Below are 26390 nucleotides of genomic sequence, written 5' to 3' on the forward strand. Positions count from 1 at the left end.
GATATGTTGTTTTTATTTTGATTAAATTTAAAATATTTTTTAATTTTCCTTGTGACTTCCTCTTCAACCTATGTGTTATTTTGAAGTGTGTAGTTTAATTCCAAATAGTTGGGAATTTTCCAGAGAGCTTTCTGCTGTTGATTTGTAAATAGTTTTTTATGATCAGAAAATATTCTTTGTGTAATTTTAGTTCTTTTAAATTTGTTAAAAGTTTTTATGAGACCTGTATATGTTCAGTCTTTGATGAAAGTCCCATGTGCACTTGAAAAAAAGTGTATTGTTGGTAGAGTGTTCTATAAATATCAATTACACCAAGTTGATTGATAGTTATGATTAGGTCTTCTATATTCTTACTACTTTTCTGTCAACTTGTTCTGTCAATTAAAGAGAGAGGAGTGTGAATTCTCCAAATTTAGTGGTGGATTTATCTATGTCTACTTCTAGTTTTATTCTTTTTTTTTTATTTTTTTTGAGATGGAGTATCGCTCTGTCGCCCAGGCTGGAGTGCAGTGGTGCAATCTCGGCTCACTGCAAGCTCCACCTCCCAGGTTCATGCCATTCTCCTGCCTCAGCCTCCCGAGTAGCTGGGACTACAGGCCCCCGCCACCACGCCCAGCTAATTTTTTGTATTTTTAGTAGAGACGGAGTTTCACCGTGTTAGCCAGGATGGTCTCGATCTCCTGACCTCATGATCCGCCCGCCTCGGCCTCCCAAAGTGCTGGGATTACAGGCATGAGCCACTGTGCCTGGCCTAGTTTTATAAATTTTTCTTTAATGAATTTTGAAGTTCTGTTATTAGGTGCATGTATGTTTAGGATTGTTATGTCTTTGTGGAAAATTAGCCCTTTTATCATTACGTGATGTCCCTCTTTACCCCGGGAAATATGCGTTACTTTGAAGTCTACTTAGTTTAATTTAGATAAAACTACCCTAGCTTTGTTGGTTAGTGTTTGAGTGCTGTATCTTTTCCCGTAATGTAACTTTTATCTTATTTATATATTTATATTTAAAGTGAGTTTCCTTTAGACTGCATGTAGCTGGGTCTTGTCTTTTCTTTAATCCAGTCCTGAAATTTCTGTTTTTAATTGACATGTTTAGACAATTTATATTTCATGTAATCATTGGTGTGGCTGGATTAAAATCTGCCATTTTGCTAGATGTCTTCTAACGTTTCTATCTTTTTAAAATGTTATCTTTTTCTGACTTCATTTGGATTGTTGGATATCTTTTATGATGCTGTTTTATCTCTACTATACATGATTTCTAATGTATACATCCTTTTAACTCTTTTGATAGTGGTTGACCTAAGCTTACAGTGTATATATGTCTAATTCATTCATGCCTGCCTTCAAATACTACGATAGCATTCCAAATGTATTCTAAGACACTATAGCAATAGGTTCACACTTCCTCCTGCCTGTTCTGTGTGCTATTGTTATAGTACATTCCACCTTTACAGACACCACAAACACAATGCATTCCCAGTATTTTCCCCCAGACAATGAGTTATCTTCTAGAGCAATTAAAATTGAGACAATAATAATTGCCTGTTTACCTTCACTTATTCCACTTCCAGCTGTTCTATTTCTTTGTGTAGATTTTTGTCTAGTATCATGCTCCTTTAATTCTTCTTGTAGTTCTGGTCCACTGGCAATAGATTCAGTTACCATTTGAAAAAGTTTTCTCTTTTAGTCTTGAAAGATTTTCATTAGGCTTAGAATTCTGGGCCGCTTTTTTTCTAGACTGATACTTTAAGAAATTATACAAGTGATATATCAATATGTTATTTTGTTCAAAAGTAAAACATTATAGAAAAGCAAGTGTTCCCTTTGATCTTTACCTCTTATCCTGATCTCCACCCCTTTCCCCAGTAATAACCACTGTGGGAGGGTTTTTTGTGTGTTTTTTCAATAATTTATATATAATTCTTATTTATAACCATAGGAAATATATAGTGTTGCTTAATTCAGTGTTTCTTCCATCGTTCCTCCACCTTTTGTTTCTGTGTTTTGCCTGTATGGACACACATTTTTTACCATATTTATGTACGTTACATTTCATTTATGCGTGACTGAACATTTTTGTGTTTAGATGCAGACTTCCTGGGTCACAGGGCTGTACATATCTTTAATGTTATTTGATACTGCTTCATCTGGCTTCCATAGCAGATTTATTTATGCACAAGCTGCAAGCCTGCCTCTTTGTTTTCACTGTCCCTTGGAAGTAGATCTTCATTGATGCCACTTAAGGCTCTTCTCCTCTGGCTGACTAGGTCATCGTCACACCTTTGCAGCTCCCTCTGAGCAATGTGACTTTCATATGGTGTAGCTTACCCTTTGTGTAAGCAGAAGGGGCAGCTCATCCCCATGGCCATGTTCACCTAATCCAATGCCTGTTAATGTTCGGGCCCCCCCCTCAAATTGAAGTATGGTATTCATGCAGCCAATTGACAGACAAAGGCGCAATATATAACACAACAGCTGGTGTTTGCTGACTCCCTCCAAGGTCCTGGGAAAATTAGATCAAAAGGGGTGGGGAGGTACAGGAGGAGGACATGACCCCGTCTTTAAGTCCCATCAATTCTGAAGTTATTAATGGAGTTTTGCTTCTGTCAATTGGTATGTCTGAGTGGCTCTCACTTTGTCCTCTGCTCTCTGCTAAATGCCTTCTCCCTCCCCTAGAAGAGCAGATCATTAATCATGAAAATCACCACTGAGCTGCTGTCTGAGTCTCCATCCTCAAACTCAGAGCCACCCCTGGGTCATGTCTGAATGCCTCCCTCGGGCTCCGCATCGCCCAGGGCTAACGCAGGGTTACCGTTGCCCAAGGCTGCCGGTGGTGCGTGCTTTATCTGGTAGACATTGGCCAGAGAGGTGCGAGATGGGTCTTCATCAGTCCTGTCACCGGACAGCCACAGTTCTCATCTGCCACATCCATGCTGACACCACAGTTGAAAGTGAATACAAAGCAAATACAAACTAGAGGCTTTAATTTACTCGCCTTTATAAATGCTTTCCCCCAAGGGCCATTGCCTTTGGCTGAGCAAGGATCTGTCATTACTGATAACTTGTTCTAACTTCAGGGAAGAACCATTTAAATCTTCTTTTTTGGAATTTGAAAATATAGAAGACAGGGTACAGTGGCTCACGCCTGTAATCCTAGTACTTTGGGAGGCTGAGGCAGGGAGGTTGTTTTAGCCCAGGAGTTTGAGACCAGCCAGAGCAACATAGCAAGACTATATCTCTACAAAAAGAAAAAGAAAAATATTAATTCGGCACGGTGGCGTGCACCTGTAGTCCCAGCTACTTGGGAGGCTGAGGTGGGAGGATCGCGTGAGCGCAGGAGGTCAAGACTGCAGTGAGTTATGATCGCACCACTGCACTCCAGCCTGGGAAACAGAGTGAGATCCTGTCTCAAAGCAAACAAACAAACAGAAAAGAAAATATAGAGAAATACAGAGAAGAAAATGATATTCACCAATATTCACACCAACAGGATTAACCACAGTTAACCGAGAGCACGTTTGCTTCCAGTCATTTTTGTCTAGGTTTATATTTTACAAAGTTATGCAAGCAACATATCCACACATTATTCACGTAAAAAGTAAAACATTATAAAAAAGCAAGGGTCTCCTTAGACCTTTGCGTCTCATCCTGATCTTGCCGCCCTCTCTCTGGCGGTAACACCGCGGGGAGTTTCTGTATGAGCGTTTTCGCTGTAGTCTCTGTATAGGTCATAGCTGTGTTCGTGGGAAGTGTGTGCTGCTCTTGGCTCCCCGGGCCTTGCGTCATGGTTAGTCACTGTACGTTGTGTTTTGGTGTTTTATCCTTATCAGTACACATTGGTCAAGGATGTTCTTTTTAACCGATGTGAACTCTTTTATCATATTTCTGTCTCCCACACTGCACTCACCTGTTTCCCCCGATGGGCATTTAAGTTACCGTCACTCACGATTCAGTGACCGGGCCTGAATGTGGTCCCTGGCATGTGCTGCTGCCCGTTCTCTAGGCGCAGGGCTGTGGGCTGTGTGCGTTTCATTTTGTGCTGGGCCTTGTTCAGGTGCTTTTCAGGGTGATTGTGCCGAAGCGGCTCCCCCTTCCCTGTCCCAGAGGGAGGGCCTTGCTTGCTGTGGCCTGACCAGCAGCAGACACTCTCCAGCTCTCGCCGGCCTGATGGCCAGAATCTCTCCTCCCAACCCCCACACCACGGTCCGGCTGTGCATTCCTGGCATGGCAGGCGTGGGCACCGCCGTGAGTTCACGGGGCCCTGTGTTATGGGGGGTGCTGCTCTCAGTCCCCTGCCTGCCAAGGGTGCGGTGCTGCCTCCTCTGATCCTTTCTCCTGTGTCCTCAGCTCCGGAGAAGGGGTCTGGTCGAACCACGGCTGTGTGCTCACGAGAGGAAACCTCACCTACTCCGTCTGCCGCTGCACTCACCTCACCAACTTTGCCATCCTCATGCAGGTGGTCCCGCTGGAGGTAAGAGCCAGGCCTCAGGGGTCCCGGGACCTGGGGGATGTGCCATGAGGCTGCAGGTGGGGGCGGGAGGCATGCTTTGCCCGCCAGTGCCCACGGGCCCTGGGCACATTACTCTATGGGGCCTGTGTTTACAAACGGAATCCATTCTCTTGGCTTCTGTAGTCCAGGGCCCTGCATGTATTGGGTGCCAGCAAATATCCAAGGAGCCCATGATTGTGTAAGCCAAGTCCAGTGTGGTGTGCTTCCCACAGCAACGCCCAGACTGCACCTGGGGGGGATCCAAGGAGGGACCCCTCGTCCCTGCATCCATCCCTCTGGCAGATTCTCACTGGGCGGCTGCTGTGAGCCGGGCGCTGGGAGCTCTGCTGTAAACAAGAAAAACAACACAGTCCTGCTTGTGAGGAGTTTGTGTTCTAGTGGGAAAGACAGGTAGTAAACAAACCAGCAGATAAATTAGTCACTTTGAATCAGTGGAAGAAGAAAGTGGGAGAGAACAGCCCAGTAGAAGATGACAGCAGGGAACGGGGCGTCTTCATGGAGTGGTGAGGAGACAGCAGGGAACGGGGCGTCTTCACGGAGTGGTGAGGAGACAGCAGGGAACGGGGCGTCTTCACGGAGTGGTGAGGAGACAGCAGGGAACGGGGCTGTCTTCATGGAGTGGCGAGGAGACAGCAGGGAACGGGGCGTCTTCACGGAGTGGTGAGGAGAGGCGTCTCCGGGACGTGGCATCTGAATGGCCAGAGGAAGCTGATGTCTTGAAAGCCTGGGGGGAGAATGTTCTAGGCCAGGAAACAGCAAGTGCACAGGGCAGGGGGGCAGGAAGGGGCTTGGTGTGGCCGTGGATGGAGCACCCTGAGCTCCGAGGCCCTGGGGAGGCAGGAGGCTGAGAGGAGCAGGCTTGGTTCCAGCATCCAGGCCTCAGGGAGGAGCGTGAGTTTCATTCTAGGTGCATAGGAAGCCTTTGGAGAGCTGTGCCCGGGAGCAGCTTGGTCTGAGCTACCCTGGGTTTGGGGTGGGGCAAGTAGACGCTCATGTAGGTGGAAACCAGGAGTGGAAGGAGGTGTTGCTGTTGACACTGTGCCCACCCACACTCACCTCTGTCGGTTGGGCTCACAGAAGGGCTGGTTTGGACAGCATAGATGTGGCTGCTCCAAGCCAAGCTGGGTTTGGCAGATGTGTTGGGAACCGGCGATCTGTTGGATGCTGGGCTGTAACCTGTGGCTGGCATTGAGCATTTTGGGGGCTGAGAGAGGGCCAGCCTGGAGGGTAAGTCAGGCAGGGAAGCAGTGACGCCTCCAGCGTCTCCTGGACAGATTTGTCACGAGACTCATCTTCTGCGCGGGGCCCCGGTCTTTTAGAGCCTCGTGTGCTCATCGTGGCCACTCACTCTGGAGGCTCGTCCCAGTCTAGGGCTCTTCAGGGTGGCTGTGGGAAGAGTCAGGATGTCTCTGATCACAGCAGCTCCCGGGAGGGGGCACCAAGCTCGGGTGGTTCCCAGCAGGCACTTTGTCGCCAGGGCTTGAACACCCGTCCCTGCCTGGGTCACTGCCTGCCTCTGTGGTCACATTTATCAAGGCCGTGGACAGGCGGAATCTGCCTGAATCCACTAGCGTCCACAATGTCTGCACTGGGCCAGAGGGTGATGCTGCCCCACGTGTCCTGTGTGGTTTTGTGTGGGTTTTGTGGAGGTTGAATGGGTTGGGCTTCCACTGTCCTGTTGACCAGGAGACAGAACTCTTCAAGGTGTAACGGAGGCAGAATCCTGGCTTCGCCTTCTCCCATCCTGGGAGACTTTTCCTATTCCAGAAAGAGGGCCCAGAAATGCAGCCTCCCAGGGTTACTGTGGGAAGGACACGAGTTCACTGTGACACAGTCACGGGTCCAGTGCTCAGCCCAGGTGCCCCTCAATCCCCAACAGAAACCACCAGCAAACCTGAGCCACGGGGTTCTGTGTGCAGAGGCCTGGTGGACTGCAGTTACTCTCAGATCAATGGAGACAGGTCCCTGGTGTTTGGAAGTGACTTGTAATGCTGCTGGGGCAGATGGAGATAACCTCATCTTTAAATTCCATGGAAAACAAAATGGCAGATGCTTCTGAGCTGCAGCCCCTCATGGGGCGAAAGACACACGTGACACCTGCAGCCAACATGATCCCGGCCTCACTCACAGGGTGAAAGACGCACGTGACACCTGCAGCCAACGTGATCCCGGCCTCACTGGCTGATGGGCTGCTGCTCACATGAGCGCATATGAGCCTCACTCTGCAGAAGACGCCGGAGGGAAACAGCTATTCCTGTTTCCAAAGAGAAGGCCCTTTCTTTTCACAAAATGCATGCTTGATGTCACACTGTGAATTACTTATGGAGACTGCAGAGAGATATCCAAGCCATATTTTATTTTTATTAAATTAAATAAATTAATTTTTAGAGACAGGGTCTCACCCTGTTGCCCAGGCAGGAGTGCAGTGGTTCGATCATGGCCCACTGCAGCCTTGAACTCCTGGGCTCAGGCTATCCTCCCAGCTCAGCCTCCCAAGTAGCTGGAACTATAGGCACATGCCACAACGCCTGGCTAATTTTAAATTTTTCTGTAGCAATGGGTTCTCATCATGTTCCTCAGGCTGGTCTTGAACTCCTGGCTTCAAGCAATCCTCCCACCTTAGCCTACAAAGTGCTGGGATTACAGGTGTGAGCCACTGCACCAGCTTTTTTGTGTGCATGTATTAATTTTCTGTAAAGATGGGGCCTCACTTTGTGGCCCAGGCTCTGAGACGTATCTTAAGTGGATAGGAGGGGGCACCACTCACCCTCGGGTCCCTCGTGCACAGACGCACACCCGGCATCCTAGACCTACGTGCTTTGGAGCCTGGACCCAGGAGCCTTGGCGCTGCGTGAGATGAAGCGTCAGGTGACAGGGGACCGGCAGCCTCCTCAGTAGCTTCCAAGCCGTCGGGGTCCCCCAAGAAGGGCCGGCTGTGCAGCAAGTGGAACTGCCAAGCCCTTGCGTGCCGGGGCTATCTGGCTCAGGGCCGTGGGGTTTGAGAGGTTCTGAAGTGGCGGCTGTGTCGTGAGGCTGGTGGGACCCAAGCCCACCCATTGCCCGCACACTTCAGTGGTAAATGCTGTGCAGGCAGGTGTGACCCGCCAGACAATCCCAAGGGGATGTTCCTTAAGGAGTGGTACCCCGAGAGCAGCTGCCCAGCCAGCGACTGCCCCTTCCCAGTCCCCACGCTCCCCCATGCCTTCCCAGTGGCCCCTCTTCTCCTGGCCTACAGACCCCGGGGCCTCCATGTGGAGGTGGGCCGTTCGCGGCTGGGGAGAGCCATGACCTGGATCATTGGTGGCAATTTAAAGAAAATTAAACAGAATAAATGAAACCCACACCAGAGTGCGGTGAACGTAGAAACAGTTCCTGGGTTTAAATTTCTTGCCATGGAGCAGGCCTCAGTCTGAGGAACACCGTCCTCCATGGACGGCCGTGACGCCTTCTCTCGCCTCCCACGGGCTCCGTTTCTCATCTTCCCTCCTGCCAGGGCCCGGCCCACAGGGCTTCCTTTGGGCTTCCCTCCTGGTGTCGTAGGGAGCAGCCCAGGGGAGAAGGCGCAGAGCTGCCCCCACGGAGAGCACCTGTTCATTCCTGGAGATGGGCGGTCTGCACGGTGCTGTGGCCAAGGCTGCTCGTCTTACCAGCAGAGAAACTGAGCTCCAGAGAGAGGGGGGCGCTTGCTGGTGGTCCCCCGTCGTTCAACAGTGCGTTACTGAATTACCGGTAGAGCCTGGGCTGTTTAGGTAGCACCCGGGCCATGGGGACCTGGCGGTGAGGATGCTGTGGCACTCACAGAGACACAGCAAGTCAGTGCACACCACGTCCTGCCCCGTAAGGGCCACGCGGGAGATCATGTAGGATGACTTGGGAATAATTAGGCGCTAAAACAGTGCTGGTGATGCTGGTGCTGTTTTAAAGACGGAAGCCCAGGAGGGCCTGCCTGAGAAGGTGGCAGTGGATTCTACATCTCAGGGTGGAGAGGATGGAGCCTCCTGGCCCTGAGTGAGGACAGTCCAGGCAGAGGACAGGGCGGGGACAGAGGGCAAGGAGGGAGCAGCCAGGGTTGGTCCTCAGGGAGACGCCAGGGCTGAGGCAGGGGCTCCAGGCCCAGGGGTCGTGAGGGGCAGGAGGCAGGGAGCAGGAGAGGTGGTGAAGGCTGCTGCAGTGACTCAAGAACTGGCACCCTGCTGGTGTGGCGGGGGTGGAGGGGCAGGAGTGCCACTGCAGATGACCAGGGTTGCCCCATCTTCCGACTAAAAGGCTGGCGATCTGTTTCTCTCATGAAATCTTCTGACTGTTAGAAGTGTCGTCAGTTATTACTTCTGAGCCATATGTGAGAGGTCATCTGTGTGCTGACCAGACGCCCGGGGTCTTGGGAAGATGCAGACCCCACATTCAGTGGGTCTGGGGTGGGGCCTGGCATCCTCGTTTCCGACAAGGCCTGGGTGGAGTGAGGCCCCACCGGTCCCAGACCACCCTCTGAACAGACCCAGGCACAGGCGCCCAGTCTGCAAACATCAGCTCACATTTCTGTTCATGTCCTGGGAGATGCCTGCAGCAATTGTTACCAAATCTGAGGACAGATAGTCTGGCCCCACATGTGTGCTCATTGGCATGTGAAAAACTTCCCTTGTCCCAGGAGCTGAAGAGGGAGTTGGAGAGACAGGTCCTCAGCCTGGAAGTGAGTGAAGAGAGAACCTGGAAGATTCAGAGACAGGAGAAACAGACCGTGGCTTAAAAAGGAGCCCAAACCAAGGGCCAGTGGGCGGGGCTTCTGGACACAGGCATTGCCTTCAGGGAACAGGGAACGGCTTCCTTCATGCACAGCTCTGCAGAGTGGGCACCGGCCCCACTGGCTGCCAGGAGCCGTTTATTGAATGCTGGCTGGTGATTGTGGCCTTCACACAGCCGACCACCCGGGAGTAAGGGGAAGACAGTAACAGGCGCCATTTCAGATGCTCCCTGCCTGTAGATGCTCCTAACTGTTGGATACTCCCTGCCTACAAGTGCTCCCTGCCAGTGGGTGTTCACTGCCTGGTAGTGCTCCTGGCCAGTGAGTGCTCCCTACCTGATGGGTGCTCCCTACCTGATGGGTGCTGCCTGCCAGTGTGTGCTTCCTCCCTGTGGGTGCTCCCAGCCAGTGAGTGCTCCCTACCTGAGTGTTCCCTGCCTGTGGATGCTCCCGGCCAGTGAGTGCTCCCTGCCCGGAAGGTGCTCCCTGCCTATGGGGGCTCCCTGCCTGTGGGTGCTCCCTGCCTCATTGGGGCTTGCATTCAGGCCTGCCCTCTCCTTCAGTCCACACCACATGAGTGAGGTGCTGTCATGTGGCCATCACAGACAAGAGTCATAGGTGATTCCCTGAGGTCACATCAGGGGGCAGAGCCCGGCCTTGAGCCAAGTCCTGAATGTTGGGGCTGTGCCCATGCTCTGGAGCACCAGCTGCCTGGGAGCAGAGCCTCCTCCTCTGGATCCTCTCTAGGCTGAGAACTAAAGCCCAGTGTGGCTTCCTTCTTGGCATGGCCAGAGAGAGGGGGAGTTACACTTTCAGCCGAAAACTGAGTTTGTGCGTGTTGTGTATTTGTGGTAGAGGAAGGAAGGGAAGGGCCCGGCCCAGCAAGTAAAAAACCTGGAACAGAGAGGACTTATGGTGTCAATCCGTCACCGTTCCCTCTCGGTGACACTGGATTTCGACAGTCTGTGGGTGTCTCCGTGGGAGCAAATCACATCTTTTCATTGCCAGAAAAGGTTGATTTGAAAATGGTTTAAAATTATCCATGCTAAAAATGAACATTCTCATCAACATTAAGAAAAGTTAAGGCTGATATCATAAGTAGAAACCAAATTTGCAGCACACTCAGAGAATTAATAAAAATAGCACCAGTGACCTTATTTCTGTGACCTGAAGTCATGTCTTCCATGGGGCCCTGGGCTCGCACTGCTGGCCTTTGGGTTCCTGGTACAGGCTCTCTGCTCAGGAGCTCACGTCCTCATCGTGTCCCTTCTCCCTCCGAGGTTTTCCCCTGGCTTTTCTCCGTACCCAGCCTCCTCCTCGGTGCTGGTTTCAGGAAGCCCTCTTCCTCCTAAGTGGGCAGTACCCTTTTTGTGGAAAGCCCATCAGACAACAGGGTTCACCTGAGTGAACTGGACCTAGCTGGGGTGGGCTCCAGGGCTGCTGTCCAGGGGAGGGAGACCCCAAAACGACACTCTGTCTTTGCATGCTGCTGTCAACGTGGTGATTAGACCCCAGGCCCTGAGAGGCCATGTCAAGGCATCTGCTGACGGACACTGCGATGGCTTCCAGCGTCTGGCGACTTCCAGTGGTTCCGGAGTGCATGACCCTGCACATGCTTCTTTAGAATAAATTCCTGGCAGGTGAATCTGTGGGCAAAGGGCACAGGCATTTTGATTTTGAAAGACATTGCCGCATTGCACTCTGGGAACCGTGTACCAATTTATTCCCCCTCCAGCCGTGGGCAAGAATGGGTAGCTTTGCTTTACGTGTGAGTCACAGAAACATGGCGTCATCTCTGGGTGCTTCTAACTTTTCCTACTGAGTGCAGTCAAGCAGGGGAATGAACCCTGGGCTGTCCAGTAGATCTGCATCCAGACCCACCCCTCACCACCCCAACTGCTCCATTCCCCAGGCGTACTTTCTGCACCTTTGAAATTAGCAACCCCAGATTCAGTAAGAACCCAGAGAAGACAAGTTGTTCTTTTAATTGGATAAAATTATCCTAGAAAAGTAGGCCATTGGAACAGATAGAGAATTCATCCAGAACAGACCCTGTAACTTCTCAGTACACCCATGAGAATCTACGTCAGAGAATTAAAAGAATCAGCAAGTAAGATGACATAAAAAAGTATAAAATCAGAATATTTAAATTATTTATAGTAGAAATAACAGAAGCATGAGTAAACATAACACTAATGATTGCATAAATTCTAATACATCCGGGCTAAGGGAGATTATTCATCTCTATACTAAAAGAGGAATGATGAAGTCAGGAAACGTGGTGCAACTGTGAAAGAATGGGGTTGTCACCATGCCAGTGCCTTTGCAGGGATTTCCAAGGTAACATTATGTGAAAAGGACAAGATGTAGACTGGAGTGATACATATCCCATTTTTGTAGAGACACGCCGAAATCCCCTATGCGTGGGTGTGTTTCTGTATATATGTTTAAATATGTGACATTTGTATCTTGGCATGTGATTAGCAGAAAGGCATGGACAGTGCATTCAAGGTTGTCAGTGGGCGGGGACAGGAGGGGGCCACACAGGTGAGGCAGTGGCAGGAGCTGGGGAGAGAAAGGACTGTAAATGCCAGCCTGTGGGCTCTGACCCAGGTGTATATTTGTGTGGAATTGTGTGATATGATCAAATGAATAAAGTCAGCCAGCTGGAAGAGGTGTTTCTGAGGCCTGCTACCCAGGGGTGGTGTTTCATGTTCACCGCTCCTTCCTGATGCCCAGGCGCTGAGACACGCCCATGCCCGTGTTTGCTGTGTGAATGAGGGTACGGAGGAGCGAGTCTGTTCCACAAGGGGAGAGGAACTTAGGGAAAGAGATGCGTTCTCCTTGGAGGCCAGAATGCCACATGCATGCTGGTTTAGTCGGTGGATCCCAGTCATGCTGACACAGCTGGTCTGTACTGCTGCAGGCAGGTGGGAGCTCAACTTTCTGTCCTCCCTAAGGACTGGCCAGCAGGGTCCGAGGGAGCGAGGACCTGAGGTTAACACAGGGGTGGATGCAGGTGTGGGCTGGCTCAGCCAGGGACTGAGAGGAGGGCTCAGGCGTGGACGCCCCAGCATTTCTTGCTGAAGCCACACATCCAGTGAAGGTGCTGGGCATGGGGACTGGTGCCGTGGAAGGCATTTGGGCCCGGCCTTAGGGAAAATTCAGCTGCACCTACTCCTGGCACTTGTGTTCCCCGCTCAGGGTGTGCAGGCCAGGGAGATGGTCTGGTTGTCTAAGGTGGAAGAGCCCTGATATTGACCGACAGTCCTGCCAAGGCTGTACCCAGTGAGGAGGGGCAGTGGTGGAGGAGCGTGTGGGGGGTTGGGAGGAGCCCCAGGGCCCGCCACGGTGCGCTCTTTCTTCCTGCAGGTAGCCACTTCCTCCCAGGCGGCCACTTCCCAGGCTTCAGGCGTAGGAAGCGTCCCAGGCATGGGCACCTGCCTTGGGGTGGCTCTGACCTGGGGGGTGCAGGAGCCCTGTGCCAGTACAGGCGCACCTGGGAATGCCAGTCCCCGAGCACCCCTCCTGGGGCCTGGCGGTCACAGGGAAAAAGCACTTCAATAAGACGGTCATGAGCCGTGGTCTGAAGGCTGACTCTGGCCAGTGAATGGGCTTCTTTTAACCCACAGAGGCTTAAATTTTTAAAAATTGGTTGTCAATATTCCAAAGCACAGATATTTTATCTAAAATTTGGGATTTCTTTTTTTTTTTTTTTTTTAAATAAAACAAGAAGAGGAAGATGTGGCCACGCTGGGCTTCCCCCTCTGGCTGGAAATGATGCTGGAGGCGAGTGGCTGCCACCCCTGCACTCAGGGCGAGGTCCCCAGGGCCCCCCGGTCCCCATGGCCTCCCCGTACCACAAGCAGCAGCCCCTCCTCATCATGTTCTCATCGCTCTTCTGCTTTTAGGAGACAGTGGAATGCTTCCTGCTCTTGTCTGGGCGGGAAAGTGACATATCCACTGAGAAGGACTTGGGTTAGAACTGTGGGAGGGAGGATGCTCGTTTTGGCAGCACAGTCCTACCTGGTGGTTATGTCTGCAGGCACCCCCTGGCCTCCTGAGCTGATGCCCTGCCTCTCTGGAGGCATTTGAGGTTGTGGTTTCTGAGTCAGAGGAGGCCGTGTCCTGAAACCAACTGCAGGCTTTTCTGGGCATTTCTAAATCTAGCTACGGGTGGGAAAGGAAGGGCACCGTGGGGGCACACCACGCCTTCCTGAGGCAGGAACGGCAGCGCGGCCTCCGCCCTGACCCACGGTTCTAGGCCCTGTGCCCCGCGGTTACCCAGCCAGGTGCAGCCTTGAGCCCCTCAGACGGGCTCTGGCTCCAGGGAAGGGCACAGGGTGGGCAGTGGCAGGGGCCTGAATTACACGGTGTTGCTGGGAGCTGTGAGAACCACTCTGAGCAGTATTTGCAGTCCCGAGGGTGTGTCACGGTGGGGACTGTGCCAACAGCAGTGCCGGCAGCTGCAGCATGTACAGCTCAAGTCAGAAACAGGCTCCCTCCATGGGGTCTCTGTGTGAATGTTAGCCAGACCACCTCCCAATAACACCTCCTGCATGCAGCTGGTGTTAGTAGTGGCCCCTCTGCCTCCCAGCCAGCTGGACGCACAGGTCCCTCCCAGTGATGTGCCGAGTGGCCTTGGGCAGCTGCCTGCTCTGAGCCTCGGTTTCCCTGCTGCGACATGGGTGGGACCCTTTCCTTGTGGAGCTGTGGTGGTGATCAGAGGAGGCAGAAGTAGGCACAGCTCAGGCCCAAGCACCCAGCCCTGAGCACCCAGCCTCAGCACCCAGCCTCAGTCCCCAGCCTCAGCACCCAGCCTCAGTATCCAGCCTCAGCACCCAGCCTCAGCATCCAGCCTCAGCAACCAGCCCTGAGCACCCAGCCTCAGCACCCAGCCTCAGTCCCCAGCCTCAGCACCCAGCCTTGAGCACCCAGCCTCAGTATCCAGCCTCAGCACCCAGCCCTGAGCACCCAGCCTCAGTAGCCAGCCTCAGCATCCAGCCCTGAGCACCCAGCCTCAGTCCCCAGCCTCAGCACCCAGCCTCAGTCCCCAGCCTCAGCACCCAGCCTCAGCACCCAGCCTCAGCACCCAGCCTCAGCCCCAGCCTCAGCACCCAGCCTCAGTCCCCAGCCTCAGCACCCAGCCTCAGCACCCAGCCTCAGCAACCAGCCCTGAGCACCCAGCCTCAGTCCCCAGCCTCAGCACCCAGCCTCAGTCCCCAGCCTCAGCACCCAGCCTCAACACCCAGCCTCAGCATCCAGCCTCAGCAACCAGCCCTGAGCACCCAGCCTCAGCACCCAGCCTCAGTCCCCAGCCTCAGCACCCAGCCCTGAGCACCCAGCCTCAGTATCCAGCCTCAGCACCCAGCCCTGAGCACCCAGCCTCAGTATCCAGCCTCAGCACCCAGCCCTGAGCACCCAGCCTCAGTCCCCAGCCTCAGCACCCAGCCTCAGCACCCAGCCTCCGTACCCAGCCTCAGTACCCAGCCTCAGCACCCAGCCCCAAACACTGCCTGACAGAGTGAGGTCACAGTGAGCCATGAGTATGAGGTCCCTGGGGATGTCCTGGCCCTGAGGACTCCGTGAGAGTGGAGTGGGAGTGGTGTGGGGTGGAGCAGGCCTGACTACTGCACCTGGGACCGCAGCCGTCCCAGCACTGATCCGTTCATGGCCACAAGTCTCCTTCCATTCACTCTTCATAAGGAAGGTTCAGTCCTGTGGCTGTGGGCACCGGGGCAGGGTGGTCTATTGCCCTGTTGATGGGGGTGGGGGTAACTGTGGAGGCTGAAGGGGCTCAGAGGAGAGGCCCCTCTACTCATCCCTGGACCCCTCTAATCCTGGAGGCAGAAGAGGGTCCTGCCTTGCCCAGGAGTAACAAGGAAGTTGGTTTGTTCAGCATCCCCCCCGACTCCCCAAGCAATGCCATGGTTCACCAGTGTCTTCCGGCCGAGTGGGGAGGGCATGCATCCTCAGTACCATCCTCTTAGAGACCCAGAAAATTGTCACTATCCCTTCTGATTTCCCAGCCTGTGCAGTTCTTCCAGAAGGAGAGGGTGGTGGGCAAAGCCTGCTGGGTCCTTCTGCATGGGCTCCTTACCATTCCACCAGCAAGCCCTCCAGGTGCACGGGTGCGTGCTGTTCGCACCCCGCCTCACGGGTGAGTTTTCCTGATCCCTGTCCTGGGCTGCTGAGAGCTGGGCTGGGGATGGGAGCTGGGAGCTTGCCCAGGGGAGGCTCAGGGGCATGTGTCCTTCCACCCCCTCCCGTCTCCCGCCCTACCCACCCCTCCCATGCCCTTCCAGTCTCCCTCGAGACGCCCCCTCTCGGCCCCCAGGGCCCTCCCCTGTACCCTGTGGCCTGTGCCTCTCTGAGTGGAGAGCTGAGTGAGCCCTGGGAACAGGGCTGACACCTGCCACCCCCATCTCTCCCTTCAGTCCCCCTGACTCTCAGGCTGCTGACCACCTGGGACATTGGGAAATGGGCCTAAGAGGTGAAAACCTGCACTTCGGGGTGGAGCAGCAGCCAGGAGCTGCCAGGACTCACCTTTGCTGTCAGCTCAGCCCCAGCCCTGCCTGGGCACCTCGCAGTCCTGGGGGTAGGGAGACGTAGGTTCAAGGTTCTGAGGGTTCCACCCCTGCCCCTCTTGACAAATTCAATTGCCGTTGCCTCCTCCAACCAGACCCAGGCTGCTCCTTTTAGAGGAGAAGCACATGTTGCTTCATTTATTCCAATTCTCCTGAAGAAGTGTCTGTGCTGGAGCCATGCTGTGCTTGATCCGCTCTGCAGAGGGAGCTGCAGCAGCCTCTGGGGTGGACCCGTCTCGGGGGATCTTCTTTCGGGGCTACCCTCAGAACTGGGGTCTTACTCTGTGGGGCTGAGGGTGGGCGTGGTGGCCAGGACTGGGAACACGGTCGGGGGCCAGACTGGACGTTCCCGGGGCAGATGGACGCATAGCCCGGCCGAGGGATCGGGTCGCTTTGGCGGGCAGCTGTGGGCTGCAAGGCTGTGGCCAGGGCTCGGCGTCTGAAGCGGGCCAGGTTTCTGGTCAACACGTATTTTTTGTCATGAGTGTGTTGAATCTTGGGAATTAGAGCGGGGATGTGGCCCGTCTTTGAGAAGCCGGCAGCCCCCGTCTTAGGAGTGGGGACAGGAGCTCGAGGGCTCTTTCTGGGATATACAGGAAGCTGGGGTGTCAGGAGACAGAGGGGTTCTGTAGGTTGGATTGTTTTTAAAGATGATACACGCATGTGGGAAAATGCAAGAACACAGAAGACAGAGTGTGGAAACTGATGGTCACGGCCACCGTTCCTGCCTCCCGGCCCTGCCCAGAGCAGCGGCTTAGGGTCACGGCCACCATTCCTGCCTCCCGGGCCTGCCCAGAGCAGCGGCCTAGACACGTGCTTGCTTTTCTGTCATTCCAGACACAGTTGCTGAGCCTGGGGCCCCGCTTTGCTCTTTGTTCTTTTTTTGTTTGCTTTTTAAATTTTCTGTACCTCAATGGATGCAAACCTATTTGTTCTTTAAACAAAGGGTAGTGAAGTATAAAGACTGCTCCCTGTATTTTTATTTACTATTTATTGGTTTTAGAGAAGGTTGCACGCCATGGCCCAGGCTGGAGTCAGTGGCGCCACCTCGGCTCACTGCAGCCTTGACCTCCTGGGCTCCAGAGATCCTCCTACCTCAGCCTCCCAAGTAGCTGGGACTAGAGGTGTGCACCACCATGCCTGGCAAGATGGCACACTTTAAAAAATGTATCCACGTATGTTGGAGGTTGCTCCTTCTCGGGGTACACAGAGCCACATCTCCCGTGTTAACCACTGTGTAGCTTTCCCGTGGGTGGACACTGAAGTCATGGCGGTCTTTGGCCGCAGCAAATGACCAGCATCCTGTGCACACATCCCGCCTCCGTCTGTGAGGATGGGTTCCCGTGAGGCACTGCTGGTCCAGTTTTACATCGCCACAGCTGTTTAAAGCAGCCATCGTCTGGGGCACAGCGGGGACTGGGCCCTGAGTTCCCGGTCACGATGGGTCCTGGGTTCTGCTCTGAGATCCACCTGCCTCCTGCTGTCCGCTCTGCCTCCCAGGGCCGACCACTGTGCTGAGTCCCAGGTCTGTCACTTGGGGCAGGCGATGGGAGGGGAGGAGGCCCAGCAGCTCTTCTCTCTCGCCGCTACAGGTGGCTTTTCGGGCAGCGGCCGCGCCTCTGCTGTGGCTGCAGCCCTGCTGGACAGTCTATGGATCTGGCTTCCACTGGGGGATTTGTGACCTGGCTTATTCCTGGGCCACCTCACTACCCCTGTGAGGTCCCCCTTTCTCTCCCCTCCCGAGGGTTAGCAATTCCCTGAGTCAAATGTTCCACTCTTTGAAAGGCTGGAGTGGTTTCTGTTTTCCCAGCTGGCCCCAGACTGATGCACAAGCTGTGCGGCCAGGGGAGGCAGCAGGAGCCCCCAGGGTTCCTGGTCTGGAAAACAAGGGGGCAATGGTCCCCTCAGCTGACACTTTCAACAAGGTCACGGTGGCCTGAGGCAGGCCAGTCCCAGCATCTATTCAAACACACAGCAGCCCAGCTGGGTCCTCGGGGAAGATTTCCTGCCCGTGCCCAGTCCTCTCCTGTCCCGCAGCACCCCTCAAGCGGCCAAGCAGCTCATTTCCACCTGTCCCCGGGCTCTCGGCTCATTTCCATCAGTGGACGTGAAATGTGCCAGCAACTGGACCCAGCCCAGGGGGAGGTTGGCTGCATGCTGCTGGCACATGCTATGGCTGCCTATGGCCAGGGACGGCCGCCAAACCAGGGATGCCTGGAGTCACAGATCCGCCAGGGCCTGGTTGCTCGTGCTGTCCAGGAGCCCAGCCAGGGGCTGAGGGCTGCCCTGAGGGGAGACAGGCCCCGTAAGAGCCTGGATGTCAGCCGCTGAGAAACCAGAGACAGGGAGGAGCCAGCCTGGCCGGGACAGGGTGGGCGTCAAAGGTGGAGGAGCAGATGGTTGGTTCAAGGGCTGGTGTGGGGGTGGAGTGTGGACCCAGCCTGGGGGTCCTGCTCTTGTGCCTGGGAACCCATCCTCCACTCGCCGGGCTCTCTGCTCTACGCTTGGCTTCCTGCCAAGTCCAACCAAGGAGAGATGGTGCTGCTGGGGTGGGCGAAGGGACCAGCGTCCTGCCTGGGCCCCTGCTGGCATGGGTGTCCCCCTGTGGCTCCAGCCCCTACATGCAGACCCTTCCCTGCACCCCCGCGCCAGCCTCACCTGGGCCAGGCTGGTCTGGTTGCAGCTTCTGCTGGTGGCCCGGCCTGGCTCTGCTGCCATCCCGTCTCCCGCCGTCCTCCCACGGTGGCCGCTGTCTGGGCTGCCTCATCAACACAACACTGGCAGCCTTAAGTATTTATTCATGTTTACACATCCACGTCTTTGTCCATTACCTGCTTCCCCACTGCAATGAGACTTCCATGCCGGGCACACAGTAGGTGCTGAGTACATGCTGCTGAAGCAGGGGCCATCAGGGGTCAGCCCCAGCCCTGCCTCTCACCAGCTGGGTCGTGGTGGGCAGTCACTTACTGCGGCTGCCTCGGTGTCCTCATCTGTAAAGAGAAACCACGCTGTCCACTCACAGGCTTGCTCTGAGGATTCGATGCCTTCAAGCAGCAGGTGCCTCTTTTCTGTCATTTCCAACCACTCTTCTGTGATTCTCCATGATGCCTAGAGTTTGTCAGATCCTCTGTCAGGCCCCGGGGATTCAGAATTAAACAAGACAGTCGACCTGTCTTCATGGAACTTACCGTCAGAGCTCACATCACTCTGGTCTAGAAGGCTGTCTCCTGTCCTGTCTGTCAGGTTCCTGCCCAAGCATTGAGGCCTGTGTGAAGCCCTCTCCCTCCTAACGCCCACTCAGTATTTCTCTCCCCCTCTGTCAGATCACCCTCTCTCCCTTCCAATTTCCTAAGGCTGTAGGCAGGTCGTGGTGGAGTTAACGTTTAACACAGGTTGCAGGGTTAAGTAATACAATGACAAATCCATGGCTGAATGTGTGTTACAACTAGGAAGTCCCTGTAGTAAAGAGAAGGGAGTGAGCCACTATCAGGATCGCCTAGGTTGTCACTTTCTGCCCCAGTCCACTCTGTGGACCTGAAAGCTGTGTTGAAGCAGAGAGGTTTGCAGACCCTGACGTGTGCATGCCATTTCTTCTTGATCCCTCCTGAAGTCTGCCTCATTATTCAGACCATTGTGTGGAAGAAGAATGTATGATGTTACGTGCAAAAGCCATGGAGACTCCAGTTTATGGGGGATCTCAGGAGTTTTCAAAGGTCATTTTGATCATCTATCATTTTTACCTATGGGCTCACCTTATAACTCAAGCCCCATGTACAATGTGACCCTCCAGTATATCTGGCCTTATGTTTCTTACAATCATTTCAAGGCTGCCTGGTCAGGGTATTAGCTCTGTTCAAGGGAAGAGCCATACGTCTTTCTTTTTAGTGTTCCTCATTGCGCCTGGCATGATGCTGGCTTTGGGTGGGTTTGATAAAAGTACATGATAAAGAGATTTGATTGATGATGGGGTTGGTTCATGGTGGGGTTGGTTGATGGTAAGGTTTGCTGGTGGTAAGGTTGGTTGAAGATAGGGTTGGTTGACAGTAGGTTGGTTGAGGGTAGGATTGGCTGAAGGTAAAGTTGGTTGATGATGGGTTGGTTGACGATGGGTTTGATTGATAATCAGGTTGATTGATAGGTTGGTTTATGATGCATTTGGTTAATGGGTTGGTTAATGGTTAGGTTAGTTGATAGTGGGTTGGTTGAAGGTCAGTTTATGATGAGTTTGGCTGATGATACATCAGTTGATGGTGGAGTTGGTTGATAGTGGGTTACTTGAAGGTAAAGTTGGTTGATGGTGGGTTTGGCTGATGGTGGAATTGGCTGGTGGATTGGTTGATGATGGGTTGGTTGACGGTAAGGTTGGTTCATGGTCGGTTTGGTTGATGTTCAGGTTGGTTGATGGTGGAGTTGGTTGATGATGGGTTGGTTGATGGTAAGGTTGGTTCATGGTCGGTTTGGTTGATGGCCAGGTTGATTTATGGTAGAGTTGGTTGATGGGTTGGTTGGTGATGGGTTGGTTGATGTTAAGGTTGGTTGATGGTGGAGTTGGTTGATGGTGGAGTTGGTTTACAGTCAGATTAGCTGATGGTGCATTGTTTGAATGTAAGGTTGGTTGATGGCAGGCTTGGTTAACTCCACCATCAACCAACTCCACCATCAACCAACCTTAACATCAACCAACCCATCACCAACCAACCCATCAACCAACTCTACCATAAATCAACCTGGCCATCAACCAAACCGACCATGATTGATGATGGGTTGGTTGATGGTGGGTTGATTGATAATGGGTTGGTTGATGGCGTGGTTGGTTGGCGATAAGGTTGATTGATAATATGGTTGGAAAGCTTAAGGCATAAGTGGGTAGGTGTGGGTCTGGGGCTAGGGCTAGACTCCCATTTGTCAGAAATTCCCAGGAGAATGGGTGGCCAAGAATGGAGATTAAGATGTTTTAGAAAGTTGGCTGACCAACTGCAACCCAATGTGCAGTGAACTCTCATGTCAGCCCACTGGAACCTCACTGCATTTGCAAATAGATGAGCTAAAGCTTTATTTTCTCAATTTAAAAGATATTAATCAGTGATGTAGATTTAGGAAATCTCTTTGTTGAATCAGTGGCAGAGTCAGATGCGTAGATGTGAGGGCTCTTTCTCCCCTGATGCCTTCAGCAAATACCTCTGGTTACCATTGTGCCCAGTAGTGCTCACTGCTGTTCTTAGAGCTGCAAGATGAGGTAGGAAAAGCTTCCCTAATGCATCCTCAGGGCTTCCCATGTCCCTGGGGGAGAGACGATGCCCCATGAAATGCAGCTGTGGTGTCTGAGAGCGATACGCATCCCTCTGGTGGGACATGAGATGACTTGGGTAGAGCAGAGATGATCGGGGTGGGGAGGAGCCAGGGCCTTGTGGGGTGGAGACCTGTGTGGGGTGCACCTCTTGGGGGGCTTCCCAGGGCAGTGGGCCAGGCAGGCTTTTGGACACCACTGCTTTCCTTCCTTTACTAGCAGTGTTTCCACTGATTTTTCTTCTTTTCTTTTCTTTCTTTTTTTTTTTTTTTTTTTTTTGAGACGGAGTCTGGCTGTGTCACCCAGGCTGGAGTGCAGTGGCACGATTTCGGCTCACTGCAGCCTTCACCTCCCAGGTTCAAGCGGTTCTCCTGCCTCAGCCTCCTGAATAGCTGGGATTACAGGTGTGGGCCACCATGTCCGGCTAATTTTTGTATTTCTAATAGAGACGGGGTTTCACCATGTTGGCCAGGCTGGTCTCAAACTCCTCACCTCAGGTGATCTGCCCACCTCGGCCTCCCAAAGTGCTGGGATTACAGGCCTGAGCCACTGTGCCTGGCCTCCATTGGTTTTTAACTGAATTCAGTTTGGTGACTGCTGAAGGGCTGGACGTTCGTTTCCAAGAATCATTCCCTCTGCTGAGGCCCAAAACTCTTGTAGCTGACCCTTACTTCCATCTCTAGGCAGAGATCAGTGTGAGAGACAAGACTTTTCAGTTGTCTTAGGAGACAGCAAGGAAAGATTGCATATCCGGTATAATGTCAGTGTGTCCTGTATTTGGTTTTATTCTTAGTTTCTGAAAAATCTCACTTCCTCTAAAACAGCATTTCTTAAACCACATCTCTGTTGTTGTCATTGGGTCTCTTCCCTTCCTCCTGCAAAGAGTTTAAGAGATGCCAAGTTGAACACAGCTGAACAGGGGGGTTTTATTTTACCTGCAGAATCCTCAGAACTCTTAAGTGGCTTTATATTCATCCAAAAAGTCTTTTAAGGGGTGCAGAGAATGGAGCTTTTTCCAAACTTATCTGAAACCAGAAACATCATTTCATGGACGATTTACTAATAATGTCATGCAGAAACTGGAGTGTCACACACTTAGTGTGGGGAATGTGGCCTAGAAATTGAGTTCCCTTCACCCACTGCGGCTATGCGATTAATGGGAGTAGCTGTTGGCCCGTCCATCTGCAGGTGGAGACGTTTGTTTCCATTGCCGAGAATGCTGCGGTGGGAAAGCACTGGCAGTGCCCGCCTGTTGAGGAACTTGTTTTGCCAAACGTACTCGGAAGGTGACTGATGAGTGCCTACCCCTCCCACAAGGCCCCTTCTGCTGGCAGAAGACGCCTGTGACCTCAGCTCCCACCTGGTGGAGCAGAGATGGGCAGCACTGGGCAGCCTCGGCCCCCTGGGAGGCCCGTGTTCGCCCACAGTGTCCCAGGTGCTCTGGGTGTTGCCAGGCAGGGATACGGAGTGGGCTCTGGGCAGGGTCAGTGTGAGTTCACCAAAGTCTCCACCTTGAATTCCTCGAGCCCAGTGCAGGAGAGCCCATGAGGGTCAGGGAAAGCCGAGATGGAGGCACACACCCAGGGGACATCGTGGCATCTGCTGCAGGGAAGCCCACGGGCGTGGCTGTGATTCCCAGGGGGCAGAGGTCAACAGCCTGAAGGTCTTCTCAAATATGGGAGGCCAGGCCCAGGAGTTGAAGGAAAAAGGTTTATCCATGGGGGAAGGAATAGTGGGGCTCTCCCACCCCTAACTGGATGATTCTGCAATAACCAGAAACAGGAACAAGAGACCGCAGCCATTCTCCCGAGGGGACAGGGGGCCCCGTTTCTTCAATGTTCCCTCTCATCCTCAGGGACACTGATGGGCTCCCCTGTGACTGCCCCTCCTCCCTCCCTGGGGCATCATGAACCTGGAAGGGGGATTCTTCCGTCTCCCTGGTCCTGGCTATGCAGTGCCCACCTTTCCCGTGATAGCCACGACATCCGTGGGGAGGGAAGTCCAGCCCCTGGGAAATTGGAGCTTGTGTGCAGGTCCTTGCCTGCTGAGGCCTGAGCCGGCGTCCGGCACAGGTGGCTCTGCCCAGCCCTCAGCCTCTCTGCCTTGTCCCTGAGCCCGAGAGCACAAAAGGGCCCCTCCAGGGGAAATGCTGCTGGTGTCACGGCAACCGCTGTTTCACTCCTGAAGGGGGCCAGGCCAAGGCCCTGCCTCCACAAGCACTGGATCTCAGAGAGGACACCAGGGCCTGCAGGGTGAAAGTGAGCTCCTGCTAAAGCGGGAGGCACAGGCTGTGGGGTCCAGGCTGCCCCTATCCCAGCCCCACACCCCCAGGAATCTAGCACGTCCGTAGCCCACTCCTCTGTGAATCACAGTTGAAGGCGGTGCTTGCTGAGTGTTCGGGCTTCCCATGGCCCCCTGGCCCCCGGTTGCTCCCCGTGGTCCAGTGCACTGCCTGCCTCACCCTGAGCTGGGGCCCCCTGGGCCTGCAGCGTCTCCTCCCTCATTGCCAACAGCTCCTTACACACTAGAGTGGCCTCCTTTTGTTCCTTTGTCCTGGTGATCAGGGGAGAAGGCATTTAGACTCCCCCTACCCGCATGCCACAGGAGGAAGCTGGAGGCAAGGGTCTCAGAGGATGGGGGGGATGTGGGTCTGGGGTCTCAGTGCCGGACACAGGGACAGCATGACGCAGGCTTCAGGCTTCAGCTGGGCCTCTGACAAGAGCCATGGGCCACAGGAGGAAGCACGAGGCGCCCTCCTGCACGTAAGCAGCTGGGAGGCTGCCCTTCCAGGCCTGTGGCTTAGGAGCCCAGAGCCTCCTGGAGCCCAGGGTCACATCTGGCTGAGCTGGAGGCCCCGACTTCAGAACCGAGGGAGCGCCGTCTGGATTGTGCGGTCGGTGAACTGCGGCTTCGGTTCTATCCTTTGTGGCTCTGCAGCCGCTTAATCCCCAGGTGTGTTCTGTTCTGCCTCATTCCCACAAGGTGTTGGGACCCAGCAGACACGGGTGCGGTGATCACCACCGTGTCCATTTAGAGAGCTTTCCTGAGGCCCACAGTGTGCAGGCGGCAACCATTGTGTGGGGACTGGGAGGGTTGTGGCCTCAGGCAGGGGCGGTAGCCAGCTCTTCCCTAGCACTGCTTTGTGCAGGCACTGGGAGGGGCGTGGCCTCGGGCCGGGGCGGTAACCAGCTCTTCCCTAGCTTCTCCAGCACTTTATGTTTGTAAATTCATGGAGTCCTTGCGGCCACTGTGGGAGTGGAGAGCGGTCATTATTTTCATTTCACAGCCGAGTGTCACGTGGCCCAGCTGGGACTTGAACTCGGGAGGTCTGGCTCCGGGGCTGACTGTTTGTCTGCAGCCCTGTGTATTGCAGTGTAGACAGGAGGCTCAGCACCTGGCCAGGCCAGGCGGTCACAGTCTGGAGACTGTGGCTGAGGGAGCCTGAATGATCTGTAGGGCACCTCGGGGCACTGGACATGCACGCACAGAACCAGGGCTGCAACCCCAGCACGGGCCTCTGTCGGTGGCAGCAACAGACATTTGGGCTGGGAGGCAGGGCTTGGTGGTCAGCACCACACTCCCAGGGGACCAGCTGTGCACCCACCTGGGCCCTCTGCAGCTTCAGGCTCTGATGGGGTGCCTGGGCCTGCTGCTGACGCCTCTGCTCTGCTCCCCGCAGCTTGCACGCGGACACCAGGTGGCGCTGTCGTCTATCAGCTACGTGGGCTGCTCCCTCTCCGTGCTGTGCCTGGTGGCCACGCTGGTCACCTTCGCCGTGCTGTCGTGAGTCCCCTTTTCTGATCCACCCAACAGCCCCTCGGCCTCTGCCTGCACCCCAGATCCCAAGATGGAAGAGACAGGGGAGAGGGGAGGGGCTGTGGAGGTAAGAGCACCAGGCTTAGCTAAGCTGGAAAGGTCTGGAGAGGCCCCCAGCCCAGGCACAGGAATTCTGGTGGAACACGAGCCAGGCAAAAGGGGGTGGCCATGGGCCTGGGGACACCTCAACCTTGTGCTCAGTCATTCATCCTGGCTCCCACGTTCCTCAGCACAGGCATGTGGTGGCTTTGAGGGCCCGACTGTGCCCAAGAGAGATGAGAACATGCTTGGGTGGGGGCTGGACAATAACCAGGTAAACAAAAGCGAGAACAAACATCTTCACTGTGGTCACGCCACGAGGCAGCAGGGCAGAGAGGGAGGGGTGCAGCTAGGTCCCAGCAGTGGTCAGGAAGCTTATGCTGAGGGAGACATTCAGGCCGCCATGCAGGGACCTGGGAGAGGGTTTACCGCATGGGAAGAGCTATGCAAAGGCCCCACAGCTGGAGTAAGCTGGGGCTTTGAGAAGCAGGAACATGAGCTGGGAAAGAAAAGAACTAAGTCAGAACAGAGCCATGGCCCAGGGTCAGACTGTGTAGGGCTGGGTGGGCATGGAAGGAGCTGGGATCAGATCCAAGAGCAATAGGGAGCCATTGATGGTCCACAGCAGGGAGTGACAGCAACCCCTCTGGCTGCTCTTGGAGGAATGGATACAGGGACTTCGTGGGGCCAGGGAGCCCAGCCTGGGGGACTGGGTTGGTGCAGGGCCCAGGCCTCACGCCCTGCCTCTGTCCTCAGCTCCGTGAGCACCATCCGGAACCAGCGCTACCACATCCATGCCAACCTGTCCTTTGCCGTGCTGGTGGCCCAGGTCCTGCTGCTCATTAGCTTCCGCCTGGAGCCAGGCACGGTGAGTGGGCGCAGCTCCGTGTTCCTGCACTGTCCTTCCCCTGCCTCCTCGGATGTCACCGGGTGGCACCTTCTGCTAGCTTTTTCCACTCAAATTTCAGAACCTATCTCCCCAGACAACCAGGGCTGTGGTTTTTCGGGGGAAGCAGAGATCGTGACGTGCACGAGCTGGTCTCTGTGCTGCACGCCAGCCTCGGGTAAAGCTGCCACTGCCGCCACCCACTCACACTGCCCAGCACTAACTATGCGCGAGGCACCGTGACAAGGGCTTGCATCTGCGAAGCCATCTCACCCTCTAACCAGCCTGTCATCCTCTCAGCCTACAGATAAAGGAATTGGGGCACAGGGCTTACAGGCCTTGGCCAAGCTGACGGCCTGGTGTGGGCAGACCAGGACTCTTGTCGGCTGCAGGCTGTGCCCTTCATCAGGTGCTTGACAGCAAACAGTTGTGCCACCTCTGCTCAGCGAAGCAGACCTGCAGACCTAGATGCCACCTTTCCCTGCCCTTTGCATGGAGTGGGGGGTTCTCTGGGGCCCTAAG

General features: G+C 54.3%; 1 protein-coding gene across 1 annotated transcript in view; it reads left to right on the plus strand.

Moving 5' to 3' along the window:
- The window catches only part of ADGRD1 (adhesion G protein-coupled receptor D1), a 188197-nt gene that overhangs the window by 126412 nt on the left and 35395 nt on the right, over positions 1 to 26390 (plus strand). The window contains exons 15-17 of the mRNA XM_003276131.2: positions 4353 to 4476; positions 24807 to 24910; positions 25739 to 25850. Of these exons, the coding sequence (XP_003276179.2) occupies positions 4353 to 4476; positions 24807 to 24910; positions 25739 to 25850 (340 nt within the window). The remainder of the gene's footprint in view (positions 1 to 4352; positions 4477 to 24806; positions 24911 to 25738; positions 25851 to 26390) is intronic.

The sequence above is a fragment of the Nomascus leucogenys genome, chromosome 10 (assembly GCF_006542625.1).
Source record: "Nomascus leucogenys isolate Asia chromosome 10, Asia_NLE_v1, whole genome shotgun sequence".
Classification (NCBI taxonomy): Eukaryota; Metazoa; Chordata; class Mammalia; order Primates; family Hylobatidae; genus Nomascus; species Nomascus leucogenys.